The 18164-nt window shown below is 44.2% G+C and overlaps 3 protein-coding genes across 3 annotated transcripts; 2 read left to right on the top strand and 1 right to left on the bottom strand.

Moving 5' to 3' along the window:
- Nucleotides 1-353: 353 nt before the first annotated feature.
- LOC143483134 (uncharacterized) lies at nt 354-2211 on the bottom strand. Its single transcript, XM_076981901.1, has 4 exons — nt 1900-2211; nt 1113-1421; nt 925-1012; nt 354-759 (listed from the first exon to the last, which is right to left on the bottom strand). Exons 1-4 carry the CDS (start codon nt 2063-2065, stop codon nt 687-689), a joined length of 636 nt encoding a protein of 211 aa, XP_076838016.1. The 5' UTR covers nt 2066-2211; the 3' UTR covers nt 354-686.
- A 3417-nt stretch (nt 2212-5628) lies between these two features.
- sri (sorcin) lies at nt 5629-9098 on the top strand. The gene is made up of 8 exons (XM_076981798.1): nt 5629-5830; nt 7137-7205; nt 7451-7520; nt 7758-7801; nt 7975-8122; nt 8270-8383; nt 8524-8582; nt 8791-9098. The coding sequence occupies exons 1-8, from the start codon at nt 5783-5785 to the stop codon at nt 8815-8817; spliced, it is 579 nt and encodes a 192-aa protein (XP_076837913.1). The 5' UTR covers nt 5629-5782; the 3' UTR covers nt 8818-9098.
- An 893-nt stretch (nt 9099-9991) lies between these two features.
- On the top strand, nt 9992-17455 carry LOC143483142 (uncharacterized). Its single transcript, XM_076981914.1, has 7 exons — nt 9992-10192; nt 10372-10713; nt 12864-12971; nt 13095-13242; nt 15020-15133; nt 16206-16276; nt 16956-17455. Exons 1-7 carry the CDS (start codon nt 10040-10042, stop codon nt 16977-16979), a joined length of 960 nt encoding a protein of 319 aa, XP_076838029.1. The 5' UTR covers nt 9992-10039; the 3' UTR covers nt 16980-17455.
- Nucleotides 17456-18164: the final 709 nt, after the last annotated feature.

The following is an 18164-nucleotide window of genomic DNA, read 5'->3' on the forward strand; positions in this document are numbered from 1 at the left end:
AAACTTGGTTGGTTTTTATGGTGCTGTACACATTTTGCTTATATAAGTGTATCTGTGCTGTCTTTTATAAACCTTTTCTTAAAACCAATGTGTCTGGTCTTGGGATCTAGTGAGGCGCATACATTAAAGCTACATCCTTAACAGAGGCTGATATGTTGAGATCTTCTTAGAGTGTGACTACAACAGTTTGTGTTACCATCTCATGGCAGTAGAGAGTCCAAAGAAAGTGTGTATGGCACAATATGGCACAGAGATGCCATTTTAAAAATCTGTCATAGGTTACAGTCTGTCCACTGATTACCACTATTACAACTGTTTTAATTATTATTTTATTGTTCCCAGATAATCATACACTATTTTGTTTTGATTCATCCAATATTTTATTTGATATATACATTTCACATTGCATTTATTTTCAACAATGCCAAATTATATTTATTTCATGAACACAATCTTTGAAATTATTCATGATAAGGTCAATTAGAACCTTATTAGTTTAGTTGCTTATGAATAAAAAAAGAATATATTTCACAGTCTCTGAAGGACATTACTGACAACACTACTCTGAATATAGCACCTTTTCTACAGACATTGCAGCTAAATCACATCATAGATATGCATCTGCAAATCTGGAGAAATAATAATAATAATAATAATAATAATAATAATAATAATAATAATTGTAGTCACTTCAGAAACTCTTTCTCACAACAAAATGATGTGGAGTCCATCAGGTTATGTTCCAGGCATCCATCAAACCTACAACATGAAGAGAAATAATAATTTAGAGTTTAGAGACAGGAAGCTGTGGATGTACGTTAGAAATACTCAATGTGTTATTCTCACATGGGGTTGTCAATGCTATGCTGGAAGATCCAGTTTTTTTTTCACTCATGCAGCAAGATTTTCACATCATGTACTCACACTGTCTGGGTGTGCAGGACTTCTGTGTCTTCATAAACAAGCTCCTCTAGGATGTCCACCTCCACGCCCACGACCAACGTCTTTCTCACTGAACGGACAACAAGACAGATTTTTGCACAGATTCGAGTGTGCAGGTGCTTCATCACATTTGTGGCACAGAAACAAGCCTCCTTTCGGTTCATACACACCATTAATACAGGCTGGAGGGGGACACAAGCATTGGAGGGTCGTCCCACAGGCCCAGGCTGGGTGCCCACTCCTGCAGGGACACGTGATACACTCCTCCTGCTCCACTGCTTCATCTACTCCTGCACAGCCTGGATGGTGAGATCCTCCAGGAGACGGTTCTCTCCTTTCACCAGTTTGAGGAGACGTGTCCATCCAGGCCCCTGGCCCGTCAGGCCCCCGTCCGGCGAGGGCTTCTGCGATATCGTCTCCGTCTTCCGGGCAGGAGTCCGTCTCGCTCCAAACGCACACGTGGGTTAGGTCACTGTCGCCTGAAGGAGATTGAGACGTCCCGACAGGACAGGAAGTGGACGGGTGAGTTAGGAGGAGGAGTGGATAGGTAAGGAGGGAGAGGAGAGGGGCGGAGGGGGGGGGGGATGTTGTTGGATGACGTTATTCCGTGGGCCAGGCTCTCTCCGTGGAGCATGCCAGCGGGCTTGCTGAGATCCGATATGTCGCTCTGCTGCAAGCTCCCTGGTCGTGTTGGCATGCACACGGAAAGAACGAGATACACAGGATACACAAATCCTTCCATCCGTTTTGGAAAATTGGACTTTTCCAAAAATGTTACTATCACAAAGCAGTTAAATGTATTTTTGGAATGAAAAAGACAAGACTGATGAAAGTGACCTTCTTATGATTTGGATATTTGATTAATATCTGTATACAACACTTAATATGGCACTATGGCATGTTTTTGGCAATCAGGTGTAAAACCCAAACCTCCTAAATCTCACTCCAGCACCTTACCTGTGTAATAACACCGAGTGGGACCGTCGTGGACCCAAGCGTCACTGCCCTCCTCCAGGTGATGACCGGGTGAGACGTAGTCCGATGTATGCCAGGGTCTCCTCCACCCGTGCCTGTAGATAGGCAGCCCGTCTGACCAGCACCGGTGTGGGTTTTGGTGATGCATCCCTCCAAGTTCTGGAGATGTCTAAACGCCTCGTTCCCTGAGAGTCAGTAAGAGCACAGTGCTCAGTGTGGCCGTAACCGATGGTCTGTGCCTCCCGCCCACGCTGTTATGAGGTGGACGATTCAGTTTCCTGTTCATACGGGATGTGCTCTGACCCTTATAGCTCCACCTTAAACTGCTATATAAAGGACAGTCAGTCATGCAATATATGATGTCAGCGTACCCCATCAATTTCCTAAACAATTTTTGTCATAACACACTTTTGAGTCTAGATGTTATAGTTTAGAGACATATACCATATTCATTACTTAAAATAGAGGGCAAATTTATGTTTAAAAAACAAATTAAGAAACATTATTTAACAAATAATATAAATTAATGGAATTAAGTTAGAATTGTGTTTTTTTGTTTAAACTTCCTTTTTTATGTTACGGCTGTATTTATTTATAAGTGGATATATTTTTTATTTTTTTACTTATTCAGTTGTTGATATTGTTGATAATGTCATTATGGTGATGGTGAGAATGATAATGGCAATAATGGAAACGATTATTATTATTGTTCTTATTATAATGGTTATTATTATTATTGTTAGTATTAATTTTTAATTTTAATTTTATGATTGTTGTTATTGTTATTAAGTTGGCTTGTATTGTTAGTGTGGTTTGTCTTTTTGGACCCCAGGAAGAATAGCAGCTCTGAGATAGCAGCTAATGGGGATCCTAATAATAAAACTAAATAAAACTAAATACCAAGCTCAAGATGGAAAAGAGTTGAGTTATATGGTTGTTTCTATACTGACATTTAAACATTGTTTGACAACTATAAGCCCACACACGTTCTTTATTTACTTTTTTATACAAAGCAACATTGGCCAACTGAAGGACCCCACTGTTCCAAGCTACCAAGTATATGAGTGCCAAAAACATGCAGTTCACAACGGAACCAGCAGGGAGCAGTGTTTCCTTTATGTACAGCTGCCATCGTTCTTCTGATGGCCTGAGATTGTAATATGCAGCTGCTGCCTTAGTGTTTGGATGTATGTTCAGGGTTGCCAACTCTCTCGCATTGAGCGTGAGACACACGCATTTGACCGTTTTCACACGCTCTCACGCCACACTTCCGATATCTCACGCCGAAAAAAAAATTCCAGTTTATTTACCTCAGATCCACATATATGATTCAATACGTTACTAGTTCGCTAGCTCTGGCGCCATCCACCGGCGATATAACACTGAATCTGTGTCCATTTTACGTTCGCCACCCCCCCCCCCCCCCCCCCCCGCTCAACAAAATACTCTCGCCACCGGCTCCAGGTTAAAATCTCACTCCAAGCGAACGTCAAAAGTTGGCAACCCTGTATGTTGGAAGAAAATGTTGAGCATTTGAAGTGTATTTCATAAACAAAACAAATACACTTTACATGTTATACACTCGTTTTTGTAATTCTCTTATTGATTGTATTATCAATTGACCATTGATCCTGCACCTATGAAATTCATCCTGCTGTGGAGTAACTGAAACTCTAGCACGTATTGTTTGTGTATTGTCTGTCGTCTGATATGGAGCTTATACAAATTTGGCACTTCTGCGTATCAGCATTGATTCCTGTATTTCAACACTATTTTAGTTCAACGGTGTCTTGAACTCTATTGTGCTCACTAGGATACATTCTGTGTGTAGATAACAGCACTTTTGTCAGTCGCTCTGTATATGAGTCCCTGCTAAAAATGTAAATGTAAATATAAAATGTATCAGTCAATCCGTTTTGTTTATGTTTACCAATAAATATCTTATATGAATTGCATTGGATAAGGTTTGCATTTAGCTAGGTATAATGTTTTGAAGTGTCGAAGAATTACAGGGAGGGTCTGAAAGGCTGTGTGTGTGTGTGTGTGTGTAGAGCACAAGCTAGTTGGAGGAACGCATTGTGAAGGTTGTGTAGGCCAAGGCCATTTGGGTGGGTTTCCGTCTCAGATCACGTGTCTTAAGACACACCTTCTTTGTTCTGTATTTAACTAGGGCTCCGTCCTACATGCTACGTCCTACTCCTATTCAGTACGCCAAAGCAGTACGAGATAAAGGGCAGTGTGTCCGAATACACACTAGGCATTAAACAGTAAGTGAGAAGTACCCGGATGTCCTACTGAATCGGGCGCCATTTTGAAGTGTCGATTACAGCGCGCTGTCCGATCCCATAATTCAACTGGAGTAGCGGAGGCGTAAAATACAAGTGTATATGCAGAAATACTGAAATTAAATTCAATACCATTTTAAAGACCTTCCAAAAATGTTTAAGACCTCATCACCACTTTAAGTTGTAATCATCAACTGATCTTTAACTAACAAAATTATTGTAATTTGTAATTAGATCTTTAAAACACGACCACACAACAGAATAGACAGTATGAAGAAATAAAGGTCAAAGTGACAAATTGAACCAGGGCTAGATATACTAATATATAACTTTGGTCATGACAAGAAACAAGTAACTCTTAGCTATTCACCTAGGACACTCGCTAAATTGGTGAATAATAAATAACAATAGCCTAAACAAGGTACACATGATATGTGCATCAATGCGTTTGTTTTGCATTCTAATGACTCTTCAGTTTGCATCAATTCGAGTTGTTCTTTATGTGTAGATCGATATACATTATCTCATTAATGCTGTGATGGTGCTCATGTGATATTTATGTATAAATGGAGCATCTGTAGCCATATGTGTGGTATGAAGGTTATGAAAACTGCCCAGTCGCATACTGAATGAACGCACTGCTTTAAGGTTTGAGCAGAACGTACTGCATTGAAATCTAGTGCCTACTGCTTAAGTACGCCATTTCGGACGGAGCCTAGATGTATTATTATTAAACTCTGGAACTCTTTCCTGACACCCGTGTGTTGTGAATCTGTTCTCCTGGTACCAGCTATGGGCTGAACACATGTATAATGTGGTTTCTGAACCCTGATGGTGTATGTATAAAGGATGATTTCCAAAAAATTTACAGGTACACATTAGCAGTGCTAGTGGGTCTAAGGCCTTAGTCTCTGGAGAGGCTAATGGTTAGAAGTGACTGGATGTCTGGGAGCAGAGCAGTGGGTAAATACAGAATGTTGTGTTTGCTGAGTGTGTAAAGCCCATATTGAACTAGTGGCACTGAGCACCAACATCTTGGGTTGAGGTTTGCTTAACTGAAGTGAGGTGCCTACCTGACCCCTGAGAGGACCTTGTGATGTGGTTTTGAGTGTGAAGAGAGTGGTTTGGCTCTAATGGTTTGGCATGGATTTGACATTTGATACCTCATCCTCTGACAACTTCCACTATTATTTACTTAAGCCGTCCACAGTAATTTGCAAAGTTTTTGGTTTGTTATTGTCTTTTTTTCCCTGTCTATTTCAAATACAGGTAAACACATAGATAATATGAAGTAGATTTAATTGTATGTTTTTAAATGAAAACAAGTTAAACTCCTGCTGGTTTTTCTGTAGCAACAACGATTGCACAACATTACACCGTGGCTTTCCCACAGTTCTCGTTTTCTCTTCGCTTTTCGTGAATATGTGCAGGCGACGGTCGTGTTTGTACATGACGTCCTGCGTCCATCAGTAAGACCCGCCCATAACGGAGGGAGGAGCTACACATTAGAGGTGCGGATCCTTCGGTCGAGCTGAGCTCTAACCCAACTTCTCAAAAACAACCGAACATCCTTCACCAAAATGAGTTTTCCAGGGTACGGAGCTCCACCCGCTGGATATCCGGGAGGGGTAATACCGACTGCTTTTGATTATTGGACCAACTGTTGTTATAATGTCGCAAGATTTAATGTATTTGTGTGCATTTGTTACAATTACACTTAGTTTCACTTGCACTTGTGTGGTTAGCAAGTCGTGCGTTGATACCGAGTAATGGTTGTTTTATGTTGTAAGATATAAACGTTAGCTAAACCTTTATTTGATATTCTTAAGCCAATTTCAATCTTTAAGCCCACCGAGTGGTCAAAAAAACAGCTAAAATCAGTGTAGTCGTGCGTTTCCGTAATAAAAACCGCTCTCAAATGTACGGTGTCCCTTCTAGGACATTGTGTAAAGTAGTTATCTACAACGCTTTTAGGTGGGGTTTTCTAGGAATTTTCAATCCCATTCGCCCAACTATCATTGTACTCTATATAGAATAAAGGCCCTGACAGGATGTTGGTTGCGTAAGAACTGGATTTTCGTGTTTGAATAGCTGTTGTTTTCCTGCGCCAAAAAAAAAAAAAAATGAATTAAAATACAATTAAAATTAAACAATTAAAACCTTTGATGGTAAAAATCTAAGTGAAAAGAGAGGCGAGTTTATTATTAAATGGATTTGTGTGAATCTGTGATTACAGATTCTGACTGACAGATTACAGATACACCTACTGACTGGTGTTTGCCATCATACACAAAGGGGACTCTTTTTGTTTTAATGCACTTTCAAATGGCAGAATTCTCAGGAAACAGCATAAGATGTGAGGTGATAACTTATACCTGAGCATGTATGACCAAGCGGCTTAAAATAGTGAATGTGGAGTTTACTTATCCATGTAAGGCAATTTATTATTCCTATTTTAAAAATATCTGATTTTTGTAGAGTGCTCTAGGCCATGTCAATAGTTCATTGGGTTTACAGGCCCTTTCAAAACTTGAAAGTCTGTTTGAATGACACTGAGCATTAAAACAAATTAAAGGTGTTTCATATTCTTTCCCCCCCACTCTGTATGTCATATTAGCAAAGTGAAAATGAAACGTATTAAGAAATAAACATGCAGGAAGTGATTTTGCAGTTTTCAGAGTGGGGAAGAGGGGGGGTTTCAGAGAAACGGGCCGTGCTGGACAGAAGTCACAGTGATTCTCTGTGCTCAATATTTTCTACCTGTAGCCTACATCTTTTGTGTGTGTGCACATATATACAAGTCCAAGAGGCAGGCAGAGTACATTCCACACACATCCAGTTATAAGTTCGTGATTTCCTGTTTGACAGAATGGAAAACTACTGTGGAGATGAAGTGTGACCCTCTCTGTCGTGCATTCTTTGCGTTCCTCACAGGCTCCTGGAGGGTTCCCAGGCCATCAGCAGGACCCTCTCTTCGGTTACTTCTCCGCTGTGGCTGGCCAGGTAGGTGGACCTCACCTACCTCACAAGTTCTGATTTACATGTGATTGCTTCATTGTTTGTCTCTTGTATGCCGGATATGCTCTGCTAATCTTAGAAATGGCCTTTGCATCTTTGCGCTGTAGGGAGGTTCTGTGAAGGCCAGCCCTGATAAGATGAACGCACCGTGACCGTGTGTTTTGTCGATTTTTCAGCCTTCGGGCTGTTTGAACTGCAGCACTGAATTGTCTTGGTTTATTCTGATTCAGGATGGACAGATATCTGCCGATGAGCTCCAGACCTGTTTAACGCAGGCCAACTTCTCCGGCGGCTACAAACGTAAGTCGTTCCTCGCCTTTGTCTTCCACATGCCGTAAGGCGGTTCCGCTAAACGCAGCCGTTAATTGCTTTGTGCAACTTTCCAATGCTTTGAAACACTTCTGCCACAAAGGTCAATGGAGGAAGTATGCGTAAAGTGATACTTTCACTTGATTGGTGGCTTGAAGCCTTGAAGCTGGGAGGTTTGAGTAAGAGCTTAGTTGCTTCCCTTTGACGCATCGACTTCTTGTGTTGCAGCTTTCAACTTGGAGACGTGCAGGTTGATGATCGGTATGCTCGACGTATCCTTCTCCCGCGCTGTTAGCACGGAAACACGTTTCGTTTTTTTTTTTTCTTCCCTTTTTGCGTTCTTGCATTGATAGTTTGGGTTGACTTGTAAACCGTGACGGGTGTTGTGTGAATAAACAGAATGATGTGTATTGCGCTGGTGTTTCTCCTTAAGTCTCTGCTTTAGCGGGACATGTCGGGGAACATGGGCTTCAACGAGTTCAAGGAGCTCTGGGCGGTGCTCAACGCCTGGAAGCAGCACTTCATGTCCATCGACAGAGACATGAGCGGGACGGTGGATCCTCAGGAGATGAATCAGGCCATGTCCTCTATGGGTACAACGCGATGACCACCCCGCTTTACCTCCAGTTCATGCGTTTGCACTGCAAAACGACTCCGTAACTGCAGAGTTCGCCGGTGTTTACAGGGCGGGATGATTTGTCGGCGAGTTGCGTCACGAGATTCGTTGTCTTCCTTTCCAGGCTATAGGCTCAGCCCCCAGGCGATGAACTGCGTCATCAAACGTTACAGCAGCCATGGGAAGATCAGCTTTGATGACTACGTTGCGTGCTGCGTCAAACTGAGAAGCCTGACTGGTAAAACCTTTTGCTTCGTGTTTGCTACCTGATTTACGCTTTACGTTGCCGTCTTCGCAAGCTTTCCCCGAGCTACGAGTGATTTGCGTGTATTTCTGCGTTGAATTTGTGCTGAGATGGAACAACTGTGTTGTGCCTAGAAATGTTCCGGCAGAGGGACCAAGCTCAACAGGGAGTCGCCATGTTTCAGTACGATGACGTAAGTCTGATCAAACGCAGTAATTAAGAGCAGACCGTAGATGTGGGAGTAGGAGGCTCGGCAGGGAGATGGCGCGGCTGCTCAACTGTTTGAGAAACGCTAGAAGTCCTGTAGATGTAGTATTGTACTGCAGATAAATATGTAGGGCTGAAGTGTGTCTGTGTATGAATTTGTTTGTTAGTAACACCCCCTCTGTCTCTGTTTCTAGTTCATACGGTGCACTATGAGCGTTTAAAGAGAACTCTTCTGCACGAGGACGTCGTATTCTTCATATTCTCCATTTTTATGTAATAGCTAACAAATGTGAACTTTTGTAACAAGTGAAAGCATCTTTTGTTTTTTGTGATCACACATGTATTATGAACATATCTTACTAGCCATACGTTGTTTATTTAACATGCTAATTCTTGTCTCTGAACATGAATTTCTAAAGAGGGAACAATACATGGCAAAACCACTTGAAATGAATGTAATCCTCATATTTCAACAATAAACATTATATTGTATTGACTTAGATTTGGCTTCTTTGTTCTGTTTTCTGTGTTCATCCTCATTTTTAACAGAGTTAAATGAAATATGTATTTTTCTGAAAAAAATCCTTTTTAAAAAAAATTTCCTTTTAAATTGTGGTTGAATTTTAAAACTATTTTAGTTATGCAACAGCAAAGGAAAGAAAAGTTTATGCTTTATATAGTATTTGTGAGCATAAACCACATGGTTTTGTAAAATAAGCAGTTTTGATTTCTGAAAACACTACTGTGGTTTTGTTGAGAGTGAATATGTGTCTTGCCTCCGTCGAAAGCGCATATGAGCCAAACCCATCCGTGGGGCACGGTCATCTTGCACACATGTGCATGTTTTAACAGAAGCTCACCAGCAGGGGGCGACGTGAGCTGAAGTTCCACCGCATGTCTTCAGGAATCTGGCCACAGGAGCGCGGCCTATGGTGGCTAGCCACGCCCCTCACTCCCAGCACAGCATATCTGCGCTTGTTCTGACTGAAATAACGGGGTACATTCAGCTAACGGACGGGCAATGTCACAGGAAGTGACCCCTCCTCTCTCACATTAAAACTTCACATTAGTAATCCCTATATAAAACAGGTCAAGCCTTTTCTTGATGGACGCTGCTAAGGCCGTGATCAGTCCTTAACAAACCACAATGGAGAGGCACAGAGAGCATGCCATCCAACCCACGTACTCTCTAAAAGAGCACAAAAGGGAGTCCAGTGTTTCCCAGTCCTCCCGAGTCTTACTCTGTAGTTGGTTCACTTGCTCTAAAACAAGTCTGTTCTTCATCATGTAAACGCCATGCAGTGGGAGAGGGTGAGAGTGTCCCTCCTCAGCCCAAGGCTCTCTCTGATGTCTTAGGAGGCATATGGGGGAAGTGATTGGTTTAGGACAGGGCGAGAGCATTTATTTGGGGCGTGTTAAACAGCACAAGAATTCCTCTCCCAGATGTGCCTGGGAGCTTTAAAACTTTACTGTTGTCATCTGGCACTGGGAGAAGAACTCAAGCAACAGAAAATGGAGTTAGCGCGTCTTCCGTGTCCTCGCTCTCTTCTGGTCTTTGGACTGGTCCTTGCAGTCTCCTTGGGATTTTGTGCAGAGGTAAGCAGGCACTTTTATTGCCATTAGTAATTGTACTGATACTGTGTGAGCAGAATGAGTCAATTAAAGTCAGAATTGCTCCAAATTGATCTTCTGAAATGATCACAGTGATCAGTGTTAGACCTATAAGGAGCTCGGAGTGGTTGAAGTCCTTTAAAATGATCTGGAACTTTGCTCAGTTTGTTGCAGGGGTGTGTGAACCCATTGAACTTCCTTTCTGCGAGGGCTTAGCCTACAACCACACGGTGATGCCGAACGTACTTGGCCACGTGGACCAGAAGACCGCCGAGCAGGACGTCAACGGCTTCTCTGCCCTGGTCCTGCTGGAGTGCTCCCCCGAGCTGAAGCCGTTCCTCTGCGCCGTGTACGTCCCGGAGTGTGTGAGCGGGCGACCCAAGCCCGTGTGCAGGGCCACGTGCGAGTCGGCCCGGCTCGGCTGCGAGAGGTTCATGAACAAACGCGGCTCCTTCTGGCCCAGCGAGCTGGACTGCACCAACTTCTCTTACGGAGACTGTGAATACGTAAGTGCTGCTGGTTTTTAGCGTAGCACTCATGGAAGCTGGCAGGAAGATCTTACCAACCATGTTCTGTTGAGCAGGGCTGAGGGGTTCGAGCATCAGAATGCGATTATTTGAAGGGATGACAAAAAGGTCTATCAACCGCAACTGAAGTTTCTGTCGAGGGTATTGCTGGAGCTAGAACCAGCTAACAGATCGGAAAAGCCATGAGAGAGAAACGGAGAGGCTCGGAGAGGAGGTCTCTCTCACTCTCTCTGATAGGTCAGCTCGTAGAGAGAAAGTAGTCAGGGAGAGATTCCTCTGTGAAGTGAGGTACCTCAGAGATAATTACATGAATGAGAAAGGCCGGGTGAGTGGTGTGTGCTTGAAGAGACCTGGGGCAGTTCCTGTGAAGACAAGCTCTGACTCGGGAAACCGAGATTTACAGTCAACCTCCTGCAGTTTTCAAAAGCACGGACCGTGACAGCTTTGTTATTTCCTGAAATGACACTGGCATCTACAGATCAGCTGCACTATTTCAATTGCATGTTGATTTTTTAAACCCCTAAAGAAATGTTAACTTTAATTATGTTAATGTTTTTCGAAACATAAGAAATTAACGATATTAACAATTGAGACGTAATGAAAGAGATTCAAAAGCACTTCAGCAGGAGGTGATCAGCGGACGTGTTTGGCCTCGAGGCTCTGCTGCAGGGTTCTTCTGCCCCTGCCCCGTGGGGTCGTACCCCCACCATGCTGCCCAGGCGCTGATGTTCTCATGGGAAGAGATGAAATAGAGTGTGGCAGTCCGGGCCCTCGTCCCATGGCGTGCAGTATGCCCTCGTCCCATGGCGTGCAGTATGGCCTTGTCCCATGGTGTGCGGTATTGCCTCGTCCCATGGTGTGCGGTATGGCCTCTTCCTATGGTGTGCGGTATGGCCTCATCCCATGGTGAGCGGTATTGCCTCGTCCCATGGTGTGCGGTATTGCCCCGTACCATGATGTGCGGTATGGCCTCTTCCTATGGTGTGCGGTATGGCCTCGTCCCATGGTGTGCGGTATTGCCTCATCCCATGGTGTGCGGTATGGCCTCTTCCTATGGTGTGCGGTATTGCCTCGTCCCATAGTGTGCGGTATGGCCTCGTCCCATGGTGTGCGGTATTGCCTCGTCCCATGGTATGCGGTATTGCCTCGTCCCATGGTGTGCGGTATGGCCTCTTCCTATGGTGTGCGGTATGGCCTCGTCCCATGGTGTGCGGTATTGCCTCGTCCCATGGCGTGCGGTATGGCTTCGTCCCATGGTGTGCGGTATTGCCTCGTCCCATGGCGTGCGGTATTGCCTCGTCCCATGGTGTGCGGTATTGCCTCGTCCCATGGCGTTTGGTATTGCCTCGTCCCATGGCGTGCGGTATTGCCTCGTCCCATGGTGTGCGGTATGGCCTCGTCCCATGGTGTGCGGTATGGCCTCGTCCCTTGGTGTGCGGTATGGCCTTGGTGGGGGAAGCTGTCTGTTAGGCACTTTGCTCATGGTTGAGGAGGATGACCAGAAGACGCCTTTCTTTAGAGTCCCCTTGTGGAAGAGCTCACTGCCCACAGCAAAAACGCCCCAGTGTTCCAGAACAAAACCCCCAAGCTTCCTCCCAGATGTCTCAGAACAGCGTTTACTTCCTGTCACAAACCTATTAATCTAAACGCGTCTTACAGCCTACACCAACAAGGAGAGATGCTCAGATGGCCATCCAGACACATTACAGAGCCAACCAACTACCAACTCAGGCCACTCACATTTAGAACCTCCTAATGATCTAGAAACCAGCAGAAAAAACCCTGAAGGATCCATCTTCTAAAACTACAAAAGTTAAGCAAAAAGCAAAGTATGGGAGCCAATGAGGGACAAAACTGAAAGGAAAAAAAAACAAACCTCTGTGTGCCACAATCAAACTTGTCTGTCATTGGAGTAAAGTGTAAGCTTGAGAATTATATATCTCAAACTTCAATTTGATCACATTTTAAAATTTTAGTACAATTCAGTTATTGGCTAATGTCCTTCTTGAATTCACAAGCAGACACCACAGATGCTGTGGTGATTATATATCCCACGGGTTGGTGTCTGTAGGACTGAAACATTAATGATTCTGTAATGATTCTGTAATGAGCTTCTTTCTCCCTTAAAGGGCCTAACTGCTTCTGAAATCCAAAAAAAACTGTTCGACATGGGCCATGCCGTTGGAGACCAAGTCCTGAGTCTTCATACCGCAAGAATCTTGATGTCCCTCAAAGATGTATCCTTCTCACTGCACTACCGTCACCAGGGGCCGTTTGTAACGAACCTTCGTCGGGTTTCTGTGTCCGCTACCATTGTCTTGTTCGTGTTGCCTGTTCCTTCCTTAACAGCTCCTGTTTAGGATGAGAAGACCGGAAAACTCAACACGAACAAATTTCAAGAGCTGCAGAGTTACGTGTCTACGGTCAAAACGGAGTTCCTGGCTTATGGGAGAGCAAACGATGGTGTGGTCAGCGAGGATCAGATGAAGAACGCCCTCAGAGCTCGAGGTATGGACGTTCTGAAGGTTGCGGTTGTCCTTCAGTACAAGTTTCCACTACATGTGTCGCTGCAAAATTATTAATTTGATTGTTTTTTACAAACTCATTAACACTCTATAATGGCAAAGTGAAAATAATCCCTACAAAAATAGAAACTGAAAGACAGTAGATCAATTGATGACCTTGATGGCTGTCTAAGCAACCATCTGTGGAAGGAGTTAAAAGCTGAGGTTCACGAACAGCTTTTTTGAGGATACAGTGGGAGTGTGTGTGTGTGAGGACGCAGTGGGAGTGTGTGTGTGTGAGGATACAGTGGGAGTGTGTGTGTGTGTGAGGACACGGTGGGAGTGTGTGTGTGTGTGAGGATACAGTGGGAGTGTGTGTGTGAGGACACAGTGGGAGTGTGTGTGTGTGTGAGGACACAGTGGGAGTGTGTGTGTGTGAGGACACAGTGGGAGTGTGTGTGTGTGAGGACACAGTGGGAGTGTGTGTGTGAGGATACAGTGGGAGTGTGTGTGTGTGAGGACGCAGTGGGAGTGTGTGTGTGTGAGGATACAGTGGGAGTGTGTGTGTGTGAGGACGCAGTGGGAGTGTGTGTGTGTGAGGACGCAGTGGGAGTGTGTGTGTGTGAGGATACAGTGGGAGTGTGTGTGTGTGAGGACACAGTGGGAGTGTGTGTGTGAGGACACAGTGGGAGTGTGTGTGTGTGAGGACGCAGTGGGAGTGTGTGTGTGTGAGGACACAGTGGGAGTGTGTGTGTGTGAGGACACAGTGGGAGTGTGTGTGTGAGGACACAGTGGGAGTGTGTGTGTGTGAGGATACAGTGGGAGTGTGTGTGTGTGAGGACACAGTGGGAGTGTGTGTGTGTGAGGATACAGTGGGAGTGTGTGTGTGTGAGGATACAGTGGGAGTGTGTGTGTGTGAGGACACAGTGGGAGTGTGTGTGTGTGAGGACACAGTGGGAGTGTGTGTGTGAGGACACAGTGGGAGTGTGTGTGTGAGGACGCAGTGGGAGTGTGTGTGTGTGAGGATACAGTGGGAGTGTGTGTGTGAGGACACAGTGGGAGTGTGTGTGTGTGAGGACACAGTGGGAGTGTGTGTGTGAGGACACAGTGGGAGTGTGTGTGTGTGAGGACGCAGTGGGAGTGTGTGTGTGTGAGGACACAGTGGGAGTGTGTGTGTGAGGACACAGTGGGAGTGTGTGTGTGTGTGAGGACACAGTGGGAGTGTGTGTGTGTGAGGACACAGTGGGAGTGTGTGTGTGTGAGGACACAGTGGGAGTGTGTGTGTGTGAGGACACAGTGGGAGTGTGTGTGTGAGGATACAGTGGGAGTGTGTGTGTGTGAGGACACAGTGGGAGTGTGTGTGTGAGGACACAGTGGGAGTGTGTGTGTGAGGACACAGTGGGAGTGTGTGTGTGAGGACACAGTGGGAGTGTGTGTGTGTGAGGACACAGTGGGAGTGTGTGTGTGAGGACACAGTGGGAGTGTGTGTGTGTGAGGACACAGTGGGAGTGTGTGTGTGTGAGGACACAGTGGGAGTGTGTGTGTGTGAGGACACAGTGGGAGTGTGTGTGTGTGAGGACACAGTGGGAGTGTGTGTGTGTGTGTGGACGCAGTGGGAGTGTGTGTGTGTGAGGACGCAGTGGGAGTGTGTGTGTGTGAGGACACAGTGGGAGTGTGTGTGTGTGAGGACACAGTGGGAGTGTGTGTGTGTGTGAGGACACAGTGGGAGTGTGTGTGTGTGTGTGTGGAGCCCCACACCTACTCCTCCGTCTCTCCTGCAGATCTGCGGCTGAACGAGCTGAACTTCGGCCTCCTGTGGGACAGATACAGCAACGCTGGGCAGATCGGCTACGACGACTTCGTGGCTATTCTGGCCAGACTGGACGCCTTGAAGAGTGAGTCCTTCACCTCACTGAGGTGGACAAACCTTCAGCTGCTGAATGACTGTCTATGGTCTAAACATCGCAAAAGTTAATTTAACACATGTTCATTATTCAGCCAGTGACATAGGCATGTTTTATAACATCTGTCCATTTCCACACTCAATTTACACCTGTAGGGTAGCAGTCAAAGTCAAGTCAAAGTCAAATTTATTTATATAGCGCTTTTTACAACACATGTTGTCACAAAGCAGCTTTACAATCGCATGGCTCCAGTTCCCTAATGAGCAAGCCAGGGGCAACAGTGGGAAGGAAAAACTCCCTATAGGGTGGGGATTAGGAAGAAACCTTGGGAGGACCAAGACTCAAAAGGGAACCCATCCTACATTGGGCGGCCCGCTAGCACAAATCCGTATTTGTGGTCAAAAGGTGGTTCTATAGTTATAGTTGTGGTTCTAGTTCCCCGGCCAAGTAGTCACAGTCCCTTCAGTGTAGATGTTGGGCCTCAGGTAGGAGCATCAGCACGTCCTCTTACGGCAATGGCACATCCAACCCCGGCATCAGTACATCCACCAGCAAGCCAGACCAGCAGTCCCTTGTGGTGAATTTTATGAACTCAGAACTTAGTAGGTTAACAAAATTTGGAAAATTTCCACAATGCTTAGTCAGGAAACTGTTTGATCATCACATTCTCTGTTGGTATTTGTAATACTACCTTCACTGCCAAAATAATGACACCTTTATGACATCTTTGACACTTATGTTACACTTATGACACCTGTATGACACCTTTGACACTTATATTTCACTTATGGCACCTATATGACACCTTTATGACATCTGACACTTATATTACACTTATAAAACCTTTATGACATCTTTATTACACTCATATGACATTGCTGCATGTTGCTGTGTGTTTCTGTAACACTCATTATTCACTTTCTAAGGAGGCGTACACCTAAGCCGAACACAGGGTCGCCATGGTGACAGTCACCACAGAAACTTTGATCAGCACAGTACAACCAAAGCATCTTTTGTGTAGTTTGTCAGTGTGCTTTTACAGCGTCTGTTTTTGCCATTCTAGCGCGCTTTAGGACTCACCGAATGACAAACCTCCCATGTGACTGCATGATGGCCAGCTTCTCACTGGACGATGTAAGTGACCTGCTTTAATGCTTTAGACATCTGTCAGTTTGTTCTGCCCTGCCGTGTGCTTGTAACACCAGGCCTGCAGAAGTAATGATAGAATGACACCATCCAGTGTGATGAATACACACACACACACACACACACACACACACACACACACACACACACACACACACACACACACACACACACACACACACACACACACAAGAAGACACTTTCAGCATTGGCTCACCATTACCAGTCTATAAACTCTGTAGTTTACGCCTCACTACATGCTAATAAAGGGTGATTATGGATAATAAATCATTAAGCTAATAAATGATTATCAATTAATAATTATTGTCATCACTTAAGTAATTAATTGTTGTTAAGGCCATTATTGTATTACTGTTGTCAGTTAATAAGTATTATTAAAGACAAATAAGTGAATAAGTAAGTACAAATAACGCTAAAATGCTATTTAGCAAAAACATAAAAGCAGCGAATAAAAGTGTAGTACAGAATTATCCGGACCTCCTAGCAAAGGCATTTTACTTAGTGAAAAGTTTGTATGTCAGTGGTAAATAATACGGTGTTACACTGGTAGAAAATTCATCTAGATTTCACAGAGATCTCATTCAGTTTTTCATCAGCTTTTCAAGTGGTTTATTGTGGATTTTGTCTCGTGATTTTTGTCTTTCAGTTCATCAGAGACACTCTGCTGTAGCCCAGTGTCCACACGCCTCAAAATCTCAGGAGCATCACCATATCACGGCCTTATCAAGACTGATGAATCCCCCAGCTGAGCCGTTTCCTCCGTCATATTCCTCCATTAATTTTTTTTTTATATTGGAAATTTGACGTTTCATTGATGGCGACATTGTTACACGATCATATATTGTTTCTCGTGCAATATATATTCCTCTCTCTCTCTTTTCATGCATAGCCTATACGGCACAGTACAGTACAGTGATTGTTTACGTTTTTACATTGAATCATTCCTCTGTCCACCACAAGATGGCGCCGCACCACCGTGTGTCATTAAGGTCGCTTCGTGTTCACGCGTCCGTGGTCAGAGGCGCAAGTTCGGACAAGTTGTTAGCTATGAAAAGCATGTATGAAATATGAAGCTATGATGAATCATAATCAACCTCTGGTTGCCTTTATCAATATGATTCTTAATAAAACTGCATTAAAAACTAATGGTTTGTTTATTGTTTTTTAAAAAGACCATTTGTATAAATTAGGCTAAAGTTATGTCCCCGGTCTTTGGTACAAAAAAACTAAACTAATTAACTATTTTATTATAATACTATTTATATTTCATGTAATGATACTTAAGTTATTGTTAAGTATCATTACATGCTGAAACCACTGTCAGAACAGAGAGACGCAGTTTATGTGTTTACTGTTAAACTTTTCATCTCCAGATCATTGTGTGAAATCTTCACTGAACATGAACTATAATGTCACATGCACTGTGACTGTTTATCTACCTTAAAGATAAAAGCCACACAGAAACATACACAGAGGATGGGGGAAAGAGCAGACATTTTGAAAAGGTTTATGTGTTAATAAAGGGATATTTGAGGAGTTCTAATCTAAGAGTGACCCTGACCTCAATATCTCCCTCTTCTGCGGTCCAACAGAGAACGTTGATGGTCACATTCTCAAGGAGCACTCTAGCACACATTAACTTGGCCTACTTTGTGTGTGCCACATACACACACATACACACACACTCTCTCTCTCTCCCTATCCTTTTGGCTGTGTCTTGTCTGTTGACATCCTTTCTCCTGAAACAGAGAAAGCTCTAATTGGTCATGGACTCTAGCACTTAGATGTTGAAACCCAGACTGACCCACAGTGTGGCGAGGACATCACGGATTATGACAGCACCGCTATGCTAAGC

The sequence above is a fragment of the Brachyhypopomus gauderio genome, chromosome 19 (genome assembly GCF_052324685.1).
Source record: "Brachyhypopomus gauderio isolate BG-103 chromosome 19, BGAUD_0.2, whole genome shotgun sequence".
Lineage (NCBI taxonomy): Eukaryota > Metazoa > Chordata > Actinopteri > Gymnotiformes > Hypopomidae > Brachyhypopomus > Brachyhypopomus gauderio.

Coding starts and splice junctions, on each gene's coding strand:
- sri (XM_076981798.1), top strand. CDS start 5,783: ATGAGTTTTCCAGGGTACGGAGCTCCACCCGCTGGATATCCGGGAGGG. Junction 8,384..8,523: donor CAAACTGAGAAGCCTGACTG/GTAAAACCTTTT, acceptor TGTTGTGCCTAG/AAATGTTCCGGCAGAGGGAC. Junction 8,583..8,790: donor CCATGTTTCAGTACGATGAC/GTAAGTCTGATC, acceptor CTCTGTTTCTAG/TTCATACGGTGCACTATGAG.
- LOC143483142 (XM_076981914.1), top strand. CDS start 10,040: ATGTGCCTGGGAGCTTTAAAACTTTACTGTTGTCATCTGGCACTGGGA. Junction 10,193..10,371: donor CCTTGGGATTTTGTGCAGAG/GTAAGCAGGCAC, acceptor AACTTTGCTCAG/TTTGTTGCAGGGGTGTGTGA. Junction 15,134..16,205: donor CAGACTGGACGCCTTGAAGA/GTGAGTCCTTCA, acceptor TTGCCATTCTAG/CGCGCTTTAGGACTCACCGA.
- LOC143483134 (XM_076981901.1), bottom strand. CDS start 2,065: ATGCATCACCAAAACCCACACCGGTGCTGGTCAGACGGGCTGCCTATC. Junction 1,422..1,899: donor CACTCGGTGTTATTACACAG/GTAAGGTGCTGG, acceptor AATCTCCTTCAG/GCGACAGTGACCTAACCCAC. Junction 760..924: donor GTCCTGCACACCCAGACAGT/GTGAGTACATGA, acceptor TTCATGTTGTAG/GTTTGATGGATGCCTGGAAC.